This window comes from Pseudophryne corroboree, chromosome 2 (genome assembly GCF_028390025.1).
Source record: "Pseudophryne corroboree isolate aPseCor3 chromosome 2, aPseCor3.hap2, whole genome shotgun sequence".
Classification (NCBI taxonomy): Eukaryota; Metazoa; Chordata; class Amphibia; order Anura; family Myobatrachidae; genus Pseudophryne; species Pseudophryne corroboree.
In genome coordinates, this window is record NC_086445.1 from 47,418,506 (window position 1) to 47,430,989 (window position 12,484).

The 12,484-nt window shown below is 43.9% G+C and overlaps 1 protein-coding gene across 1 annotated transcript in view; it reads left to right on the top strand.

Annotated features, from left to right (window-relative positions):
* Positions 1 to 1,574: 1,574 nt before the first annotated feature.
* LOC134997179 (ornithine decarboxylase-like) overlaps positions 1,575 to 12,484 on the top strand; it is a 108,143-nt gene continuing 97,233 nt past the window's right edge. Inside the window, exons 1-2 of the mRNA XM_063951255.1 lie at positions 1,575 to 1,721; positions 2,016 to 2,189. Coding sequence (XP_063807325.1) covers positions 1,623 to 1,721; positions 2,016 to 2,189 — 273 coding nt within the window. The 5' untranslated portion in view covers positions 1,575 to 1,622. The remainder of the gene's footprint in view (positions 1,722 to 2,015; positions 2,190 to 12,484) is intronic.

The window sequence follows — 12,484 nt, forward strand, 5'->3', positions numbered from 1 at the left end:
ACCACAATGCAGCACAAGACAATGAGTAGTGATGCTGAGCACTGATGATGAGGATACTAGAACTGACACTGGGCAGCGAGAACAGCACTGGACTATTGTACTGTAGTATACTGGTCACCACAATGCAGCACAAGACAATGAGTAGTGATACTGAGCACTGATGAGGATACTAGAACTGACACTGGGCAGCGAGAACAACACTGGACTATTGTACTGTAGTATACTGGTCACCATAATGCAGCACAAGACAATGAGTAGTGATCTGAGCACTGATGAGGATACTAGAACTGACACTGGGCAGCGAGAACAGCACTGGGCTATTGTACTGTAGTATACTGGTCACCACAATGCAGCAGCAAGACAATGAGTAGTGATACTGAGCACTGATGAGGATACTAGAACTGACACTGGGCAGCGAGAACAGCACTGGACTATTGTACTGTAGTATACTGGTCACCACAATGCAGCACAAGACAATGAGAAGTGATACTGAACACTGATGAGGACACTAGAACTGACACTGGGCAGCGAGAACAGCACTGGACTATTGTACTGTAGTATACTGGTCACCACAGTGCAGCACAAGACAATGAGTAGTGATCCTGAGCACTGATGAGGATACTAGAACTGACACTGGGCAGCGAGAACAGCACTGGACTATTGTACTGTAGTATACTGGTCACCACAATGCAGCACAAGACAATGAGCAGTGATACTGAGCACTGATGAGGATACTAGAACTGACACTGAGCAGCGAGAACAGCACTGGACTATTGTACTGTAGTATACTGGTCACCACAATGCAGCACAAGACAATGAGCAGTGATACTGAGCACTGATGAGGATACTAGAACTGACACAGAGCAGGAGAGACACACTACTAGTATTACTGAGCAGCAATAAGTAAGCACTGATATGGAGATTTCCACTGAGAGAACATAGCCACATCCTCTCCGCTCTCTCTACAATGCACGAATGAAAATGGCGGCGACGCGCGGCTCATTATATGGAATCCAAATCTCGCGAGAATCCGACAGCGGGATGATGACGTTTTGCCTCGTTCGGGCTTTCCGAGTCAGGCGGGAAGAACCGAGTCTGCCTCGGACCCGTGAAAACCACGTGGAGTTCAGGGGGGTTCGGTCCTCGGAGAACCGAACCCGCTCATCTCTAATAATTAGCTACCTACTGCAATGTGTATAATGGGCTACCTACTGCAATGTGTATAATTGGCTACCCACTGCAATGTGTATAATGGGCTACCTACTGCAATGTGTATAAGGGGTTACCCACTGCAATGTTTATAACGGGCTCGACCTGGCGCAATGTGTATAACGGACCCGACTTGGCTCAATGTGGATAGGGGGAGGGGGGATTGGATGTTCAGCGGCCGATATAATCGTGTTTGGGGGCGGCCAATATCATTGTGCCTAGGGGCGCCCCTAAATCCGACCCTGTGCACATCTCACTGACGCCACCCACAAACATAAGGTGCATTTGTTTAATAACAGCATACTGTATGTGCTACACTTAGTAAATGTGCTTTTCGGTGTTTGTGTTTTGTGGTTGCAGTGGCAGGCACGGAAACTCCCTCAGTGTTCAGAAATGGAGATCTTGAGCACAGCATGTGGGAGAGAATGAAGGACGGCAGCCTGACCCTAGTGGAAGAGGGGGTGACTGCTCTACAGTTCATGAAGCAGAGAATCAGAAGTCTCTCTCTAAATGTAGGTGTCACATAGTTTTCTGATTTTCCTGTGACCAGTATTAATATTTATGGTGCCCAGTGAGGGGGTTATATCACCATGTACAGTATGCATTACTGGTTATAAGCCCCGCCCCAAAACTGCTGCTTACATTATTTTGTTAAATCCTACCACAAATACTACCAATATTGGTCATTGGTTTGAACATCCCAATGACAATGTTTATGGGACGTAAATGCCTCATTGTTCAAAAGTTGTTATAATTTCTGTTCCTCTTTTCCCATGATGATTAAAATGTGCTTCTTTCTCTGTTAGGGAGATGATGACGCTTTCTATGTTGCTGACCTAAATGACGTGATACAGAAACATTGTCGATTTCTCCAGCAGCTGCCCCGGGTGAGGCCGTTCTATGCTGTGAAGTGTAACAGTAGTATTGAGGTTCTCCAAGTGCTTGCAGCGCTGGGTACAGGATTTGACTGCGCCAGCAAGGTAATCGCAGCCTCCTATACATAATACATTTGCACTTCACAAACACTGCGCAGGTGCAGAATAAAATTCATATGTGGCATTGCGCGGCATCACATGACATCAGGTTAATGTCATCGTCCAACCCCTGCTGTATATGCACTACTGTATGTAGGACCACTTCCGGGCAGTCTGTGTTACTCTGCAGTAGAGATGTGCGCCTAACCATTTTTCGGGTTTTTTTTTTTTTGCGTTTTGGTTTTGGATTGGTTTTGCCAAAACCAGCCTTGTGTGTTTTGGTTCTAAATTATTATTTTTTTAATCATAAAAACAGCTAAAATCACAGAATTTGGTGGTGTTTTGTTCCTACAGTTGTATTAACCTCAATAACATTCATTTCCACTCATTTTCACCACCTCACAGCTCACAATATTGGCCCTCATTCCGAGTTGTTCGCTCGCTAGCTGCTTTTAGCAGCATTGCACACGCTAAGCCGCCGCCCTCTGGGAGTGAATCTTAGCTTAGCAGAATTGCGAACGAAAGATTCGCAAAATAGCGAAGAGAAAATTCTTAGCAGTTTCTGAGTAGCTCGAGACTTACTCCTACACTGCGATCAGTTCAGTCCTTTTCGTTCCTGGTTTGACGTCACAAACACACCCCAGCGTTCGCCCAGCCACTCCCCCGTTTCTCCAGCCACTCCCGCGTTTTTCCCGAAAACGCCAGCGTTTTTTCACACACTCCCATAAAGCGTCCAGTTTCCGCCCAGAAACACCCACTTCCTGTCAATCACACTACAATCAGCAGAACGATGAAAAAACCTCGTAATGCCGTGAGTAAAATACCAAACTTCATAGCAAATTTACTTGGCGCAGCCGCAGTGCGAACATTGCGCATGCGCAGTTTGCGATAAATTGCACCGAAGCGAAGAAAAATAACGAGCGAACAACTCGGAATGAGGGCCATTGTTTGCATCCAGTTTAGGCCAAAAGGTTGCACCAAGGTAGCTGGATGACAGGATGGCAGTTTTAGAAACTATGCCCAAAAAATGCTCCAAAGAGCACATAATGCAAAGAAATAAGGTGCAAGATGGAATTGTCCTCCCACCCACCCTTATGTTGTATATATTAAACAGGACATGCACAGTTTAACAAACCAACCATTTCAGCAACAGGCACCATCACTTGTGGCTGAAATGACTGGTTTGTTTGGGCCCCCATAAAACTATTTTATTAGAAGGATTTCCTCTGTTAAGTACAGTGCATCCGGAAAGTATTCAAGCGCTTCACTTTTCCCACATTTTGTTATGTTACAGCCTTATTCCAAAATGGAATACATTCATTTGTCCCTCAAAATTCTACACACAATACCCCATAATGACAACGTGAAAAAAGTTTTTTTGAGATTTCTGCAAATTTATTAAAAATAAAAAACTAAGAAATTACATGTACATAAGTATTCACAGCCTTTGCTCAATACTTTGTTGATGCACCTTTGGCAGCAATTACAGCCTCAAGTCTTTTTGAATATGATGCCACAAGCTTGGCACACCTATCTTTGGTCAGTTTCTCCCATTCCTCTTTGCAGCACCTCTCAAGCTCCATCAGGCTGGATGGGAAGCGTCGGTGCACAGTCATTTTCAGATCTCTCCAGAGATGTTCAATCAGATTCAAGTCTGGGCTCTGGCTGGGCCATTCAAGGACATTTACAGAGTTGTCCTGAAGCGACTTCTTTGATATCTTGGCTGTGTGCTTAGGGTCCTTGTCCTGCTGAAAGATGAACCGTCCCCCCAGTCTGAGGTCAAGAGCGCTCTGGAGCAGGTTTTCATCCAGGATATCTCTGTACATTGCTGCATTCCTCTTTCCCTCTATCCTGACTAGTCTCCCAGTTCCTGCTGATGAAAACATCCCCACAGCATGATGCTGCCACCACCATGCTTCACTGTAGGGATGGTATTAGCCTGGTGATAAGCGGTGCCTGGTTTCCTCCAAACATTACGCCTGTCACTCACGCCAAAGAGTTCAATCTTTGTCTCATCAGACCAGAGAATTTTGTTTCTCATGGTCTGAGAGTTCTTCAGGTGCATTTTGGCAAACTCCAGGTGGGCTGCCATGTGCTTTTTTATTAAGGAGTGGCGTCCATCTGGCCACTCTACCATACAGGCCTGATTTGTGGATTGCTGCAGAGATGGTTGTCCTTGCTGAAGGTAGTTTTTTCAAAGCCACAAAGTGAGCCATTTTACTAAAACGGTCTACTGTAACCCAGATAGTGGTGTTCTGGGAAGAAGACCAAGGTTTCCGTGGAATGGGTAAAGGGAGCAGTCGACCCATGGGCCGTCTGCGAGGAGTCTTATTTCGTGCACAAGTCTCGCAAGACAGCACAAATTTCTAAACGTCATGAGCCATGGACGGCCACCAGACAGCACATGTTAATTGCTCTACTGTCCTAGTCCATCCAAGATGTCCAAAGGTCTTAGTGATATTGAATTGTAGTAAAACAGCTCTTCTATGGACCTTTGGGATGAATGAGCGACCAGATGGAGTTTCCACAGGAGCTTGATCTTGCATAGATAACACACGAGTAGCTAAATCTTGAGTTAAAGCTGCCAGAATTGCTGAAGAATGCACGATAAAAGAATCAGAACCTTTGGAATTTTGAACTACCAAAAAAACTGCGGAATAAAGCATCCGCCTTGACATCCAGGTCTAAAAGTGATCACAAACCGAAACCTGGTAAAGAACAAAGCCCAAAGTGCCTGCTATGGATTTAGTCTTTTAGAAGCTTCAATATAAGCCAGATTTTTGTGATCAGTAAATACAGTAACTTCATGAAGTGCTCCCTCCAACCAATGATGCCAGTATTCAAAGGCCCACTTGATTGCCAATAGTTCACGATTTCCAACGTCATAATTCTTCTCAGCTGAGGAGTACTTCTGAGAAAGAAAGGCACACGGATTAACTTTCTGGTCCTGAGGATCTTTTTGGGAAAGCACAGCACCGGCTCCAACATCTCAAGCGTCCACCTCCACCAAAAAGGGTAACATCAGATTGGGATGATGAAGGACTGGTGCAGATGTAAATGCCTTCCTAAGCCTTTCAAAGGCCAAAACTGCTTGTGGCGACCAATGCTGAACATCCGCTCCCTTCTTGGTGAGCTCCACAATGGGTGCAACAGTAGTAGAGAATGATCGAATAAAGCGCCTATAGTAATTAAAAAATCCTAGAAAACGCTTGATAGCTTTGAGGTTGGAAGGATGAGAACACTCAAGTATTGCTCGAACTTTCTTAGGGTCAATGGAGAACCCTTTGGATGAAGTTATGTAACCTAAGAAGGATACCTCTCTGACCTTAAAATCTCACTTCTCCAATTATATGTATAACTTGTACTACCGGAGTTTTTAAAGAACCATCCTTACAGAGAAGGCATACAACCTTGCTAAAGAGGTATAAATCTGCACAAGATATGATATGTACTATATTGTATTTTATTAAATCATTGGAAAACCAACATCCAGCTTATAGTCATATAAGTTCAGCAATAAATTGATGGTGCTCCCAGAAGATAGTTTGTTAAACTACAAAGAAGAGATGAGATATTTTGTGAAGGCAAAAGACAAAAGCAACTATGCATATTTTCCAGGGCACACTTATGTAATTGATACTGAAATTAGTTAAAATGTAACTTTTAATGTAATACACTTAAATAAAGGGGAGCAGACGCTAGTATATAATCTCATAGCCGCAAAAATGCTAGGATTATAGGCGAAAAATTAAATACAGGCGAAAATATTAACTAGTGAGTCCCTGTATCGGGAAATAATTCAGGGAAAAGTTGCTCACTTAGGCTCAGTAAATATGGTATTCCAATTCAAACAGTAGTCTATGCTGTGTCCTGGTGTCACAAAATTCAGTTCTGTGTGAAAGAGTAAAATACCTACGGTACTACAGGGGAAGAAATGGGTGCAGATGCACTATGCAATCATTACTGTAAATTAAAATATATAATATATAATAAGAGGTTGTTAGCATATAATTGGCCAATGATATGGACTTACCCACCGGGTCGAGGTCACCTCTATCGAGCAAGTCCCTAACACTTTGGGGTTCACATTGGAGATCTTCCTTCGGAGTTCAGTGTTTCTTATAGGTCTTCAGGCAGTGATCCTTGTACACCTGGGGTTGAGACTCATAGAACGCACACAGCATGTCTTCTTGCCTATAAGAGACGCTTTTCCCATAAGACTCTATGCATCTACCTGTACTGGGATGCCCACCAGGACTTACGCCACTGGCAGTAGTATAAGCTCAACTCCTAGGTGACCTGAATCAAAGATGGCAGGAACTGAAACCCTAAGATAACTATGTGGGCAGCAAGGATGAACAGGGAGAAGAGAAGGCAAACTATGGCAGAGTTACTACAACTAAAGTACTGAGGGGACAAAGGACTTCCGAGCCATGGAGAGGTTAATACCGAGGAGAGTTAACACAAATGATACCCATAGCTGGGGATAACCTCCAGGCTGTGAGGAATAGACTAGCTAGCAGCTAGTACTTAACTAATACTAAAGAAAAGTCTAAAGATTCATAACACTGCCAAGTAATTCTATGGAAGGCTGGTACGGAGCAGAGGCAGGACACCAGAGCTGACACTGTAGATACGTGCAGAGAGGCAGGTGGGAATTCAGCAGATGGAGACTGGGACAGTAAGACGAGGGCTCCCGCAGCAACCAGGAACTTTGACCAGCACCAGGGTAGAGGCAGACCAGGAAGATAAGGTTAACATGAGCCAATCAGCACCTTAGTGAGAACAAGCCCCCCCTTGATTATAACCTAGTGCAGCTGCCCTGCTGCACATCTGCAAGCCTGTTCCCAGCGCCTGTTCCCTAGCAATCCCTACCACCACATTGGCTCGGTGTCAGGTTGCCATGGAGTCGGCAGCTGGGGAGATGCGTAAGTTCGGGGAAGTATCTGGTCGCCCAGCAACGACCAGACACCGGAAGCCGCATGTAACACACTGTGACCTCTGCCTCTGCTTGGACACAGATGTGTCCTGATACATCTTGCCTCAATATGCCATGCAGCAGGAGATTCCTGGCCTGAGTCAGCTGGCAGCTCCCGGCCATCTCTAACATCTTATTCGCATTGCTATGTGACTAGGACACACAAGCAGCTTCTGCTGATTAAAATTATATGCGGCATGCCTATATTCTGTGTGCGACTGTGGCTGTATCTGCATACAGAATGCTACATTACGGTCATTTACAGGAATATACTATAATGTAGCATTTCATATGCAGATACAGCCGCTGTCACACACAGAATATAAGCATGCTGCATATCATTTTAATCAGCAGAAGTTGCTTGTGCCCATTGGAATTTGCCATTCTTGCCTATGCCTAGGACCGGCTCTGGACACCGTGTTGCATATAATGTGTTTGGGTGACATTGTGTGGCATATAATGTGTTTAGGGGACACTGTGTGGCATATAATGTGTTTGAGGACACTGTGTGGCATATAATGTGTTTGGAGGACACCATGTGGCAAATAATGTGTTTGGGGGGCACTGTGTGGCAGATAACGTGTTTGGATGCACTGTGTGGCATATAATGTATTATGGGGACACTGTGTGGCATATAATGTGTTTGGAGGACACTGTGTGGCATATAATGTGTTTGAGGACACTGTGTGGCATATAATGTGTTTGAGGACACTGTGTGGCATATAATGTGTTTGGAGGACACTGTGTGGCATATAATGTGTTTGAGGACACTGTGTGGCATATAATGTGTTTGGGAAACACTGTGTAACATGTAATGTGTTTGGGAGCACTGTGTGGCATATAATGTGTTTGGAGGACACTGTGTGACATATAATGTGTTTGGGAGCACCGTGTGGCATATATTGTGTTAGGGGACACTGTGGCATATAATATGTTAAGGGGACACTGTGTGGCATATAATGTGTTAGGGGGACACTGTGTGGCATATAATGTGTTTGGAGGACACTGTGTGGCATGTAATGTGTTTGGGGGACACCGTGCAGCATATGTGTTTGGGGGGACCCGTGTTGCATATAATGTTTAGATGCACTGTGTGGCATATAATGTGTTAGGGGGACCCTGTGTGGCATATAATCTGTTTGGAGCACACTGTGTTGCATATAATGTGTTTGGAGGACACTGTGTGGCATATAATGTGTTTGGGAAACACAGTGTAACATATAATGTGTTTGGGAGCACTGTGTGGCATATAATGTGTTTGGCAAACACTGTGTAACATATAATGTATTTGGGATCACTATGTTGCATATAATGTGTTAGGGGACACTGTGTGGCATATAATATGTTAAGGGGACACTGTGTGGCATATAATGTGTTTGGGGGACACTGTGTGGCATATAATGTGTTTGGGAAGCACCGTGTGGCATATAATGTGCTTGGGGGCACTGTGTGGCATATAATGTGTTTATGGGGACACTGTGTGGCATATGTGTTTGGAGGACACTGTGTGGCATATAATGTGTTTGAGGACACTGTGTGGCATATAATGTGTTTGGAGGACACTGTGTGGCATATAATGTGTTTGGGAAACACTGTGTAACATATAATGTGTTTGGGAGCACTGTGTGGCATATAATGTATTTGGAGGACACTGTGTGACATATAATGTGTTTGGGAGCACCGTGTGGCATATAATGTGTTAGGGGACACTGTGGCATATAATATGTTAAGGGGACACTCTGTGGCATATAATGTGTTAGGGGACACTGTGTTGCATATAATGTGTTTGGGGGACATTGTGTGGCATATAATGTGTTTAGGGGACACTGTGTGGCATATATTGTATTTGGAGGACACCATGTGGCAAATAATGTGTTTGGAGGGCACTGTGTGGCAGATAACGTGTTTGGATGCACTGTGTGGCATATAATGTTTTATGGGGACACTGTGTGGCATATAATGTGTTTGGAGGACACTGTGTGGCATATAATATGTTTGAGGACACTGTGTGGCATATAATGTGTTTGGAGGACACTGTGTAACATATAATGTGTTTGGGAACACTGTGTGGCATATAATGTGTTTGGAGGACACTGTGTGACATATAATGTGTTTGGGAGCACTGTGTGGCATATAATGTGTTAGGGGGACCCTGTGTGGCATATAATGTGTTAGGGGACACTGTGGCATATAATGTGTTTGGAGGACACTGTGTGGCATATAATGTGTTTGAGGACACTGTGTGGCATATAATGTGTTTGGAGGACACTGTGTGGCATATAATGTGTTTGAGGATACTGTATGGCATATAATGTGTTAGGGAAACACCGTGTAACATGTAATGTGTTTGGGAGCACTGTGTGGCATATAATGTGTTTGGCAAACACTGTGTAACATATAATGTGTTTGGGAGCACTGTGTGGCATATAATGTGTTTGGCAAACACTGTGTAACATATAATGTATTTGGGAGCACTGTGTGGCATATAATGTGTTAGGGGACACTGTGTGGCATATAATATGTTAAGGGGACACTGTGTGGCATATAATTTGTTTGGGGGACACTGTGTGGCATATAATGTGTTCGGGAAGCACCGTGTCGCATATAATGTGCTTGGGGGCACTGTGTGGCATATAATGTGTTTATGGGGACACTGTGGCATATGTGTTTGAAGGACACTGTGTGGCATATAATGTGTTTGGGAAACACTGTATAACATATAATGTGTTTGGTAGCACTGTGTGGCATATAATGTGTTTGGGGACACTGTGTGGCATATAATGTGTTTGGCAAACACCGTGTAACATATAATGTGTTTGGGAGCACTGTGTGGCATATAATGTGTTAGGGGACGCTGTGTGGCATTTAATGTGTTAAGGGGACACTGTGTGGCATATAATGTGTTTGGGGGACACTGTGTGGCATATAATGTGTTTGGGAAACACTGTGTGGCATATAATGTGTTTATAAGGACACTGTGTGGCATATAATGTGTTTGGAGGACACTGTGTGGCATATAATGTGTTTGGGGGTTATAGTGTGGCACCGTGTTTGGGGAGGCACCATGTTGCATATAATGTTTAGATGCACTGTGTGGCATATAATGTGTTTGGAGGACACTGTGTGGCATATAATGTGTTTGGGGGTTATAGTGTGGCACCGTGTTTGGGGAGGCACCATGTTGCATATAATGTTTAGATGCACTGTGTGGCATATAATGTGTTAGGGGGACACTGTGTGGCATATAATGTGTTTGGGGGTTATAGTGTGGCACCGTGTTTGGGGAGGCACCATGTTGCATATAATGTTTAGATGCACTGTGTGGCATATAATGTGTTAGGGGGACACTGTGTGGCATATAATGTGTTATGGGGACACTGTGTGGCATATAATGTGTTTTGGAAGACACTGTATGGCATATAATGTGTTTAGAGGATACTGTGTGGCATATAATATGTTTGGGGACACTGTGTGGCATATAATATGTTTGGGGACACTGTGTGGCATATAATGTGTTTGGGAAACACTGTGTAACATATACAGGTTGAGTATCCCATATCCAAATATTCCGAAATACGGAATATTCCGAAATACGGACTTTTTTGAGTGATAGTGAGATAGTGAAACCTTTGTTTTCTGATGGCTCAATGTACACAAACTTTGTTTAATACAAAAATAATTAAAAATATTGTATTAAATGACCTTCGGGCTGTGTGTATAAGGGGTATATGAAACATAAATGAATTGTGTGAATGTACAGACATTTTGTTTAATGCACAAAGTTATAAAAAATATTGGCTTAAATGACCTTCAGGCTGTGTGTATAAGGTGTATATGTAACATAAATACATTCTGTGCATAGACTTAGGTCCCATCACCATGATATCTCATTATGGTATGCAATTATTCCAAAATACGGAAAAATCCCATATCCAAAATACCTCTGGTCCCAAGCATTTTGGATAAGGGATACTCAACCTGTAATGTGTTTGGGAGCAATGTGTGGCATATAATGTGTTTGGGGACACTGTGTGGCATATAATGTGTTTGGCAAACACCGTGTAACATATAATGTGTTTGGGAGCACTGTGTGGCATATAATGTGTTAGGGGACGCTGTGTGGCATTTAATGTGTTAAGGGGACACTGTGTGGCATATAATGTGTTTGGGGGACACTGTGTGGCATATAATGTGTTTGGGAAACACTGTGTGGCATATAATGTGTTTATGAGGACACTGTGTTGCATAAAATGTGTTTGGAGGACACTGTGTGGCATATAATGTGTTTGGGGGTTATAGTGTGGTATATAATGTGTTTGGGGAGGCACCATGTTGCATATAATGTTTAGATGCACTGTGTGGCATATAATGTGTTATGGGGACACTGTGTGGCATATATGTGTTTTGGAGGACACTGTATGGCATATAATAAGAATTTACTCACCGGTAATTCTGTTTCTCATAGTCCGTAGTGGATGCTGGGTACTCCGTAAGGACCATGGGGAATACACGGGCTCCGCAGGAGACTGGGCACTCTTAAAAGAAAGATTAGGTACTATATCTGGTGTGCACTGGCTCCTCCGTCTATGCCCCTCCTCCAGACCTCAGTTAGGGAAACTGTGCCCGGAAGAGCTGACATTACTAGGAAAGGATTTGGAATCCAGGGTAAGACTCATACCAGCCACACCAATCACACCGTACAACTTGTGATAACTATACCCAGTTAACAGTATGAATAACAACTGAGCCTCATTCAACAGATGGCTCAGAACAATAACCCTTAGTTAAGCAATAACTATATACAAGTATTGCAGAAAATCCGCACTTGGGACGGGCTCCCAGCATCCACTACGGACTACGAGAAATAGAATTACCGGTGAGTAAATTCTTATTTTCTCTGACGTCCTAGTGGATGCTGAGCACTCCGTAAGGACCATGGGGATTATACCAAAGCTCCCAAACGGGCGCGAGAGTGCGGATGACTCTGCAGCACCGAATGAGCAAACTCAAGGTCCTCCTCAGCCAGGGTATCAAACTTGTAGAATTTTGCAAAAAAGTGTTTGATCCCGACCAAGTAGCAGCTCGGCAAAGTTGTAAAGCCGAGACCCCTCGGGCAGCCGCCCAAGAAGAGCCCACCTTCCTCGTGGAATGGGCTTTTACTGATTTAGGATGCGGCAGTCCAACCGCAGAATGTGCAAGTTGAATCGTGCTACAGATCCAGCGAGCAATAGTCTGCTTTGAAGCAGGAGCACCCAGCTTGTTGGGTGCATGCAGGATAAACAGTCAGTTTTTCTGACTCTAGCCGTCCTGGAAACATAGATTT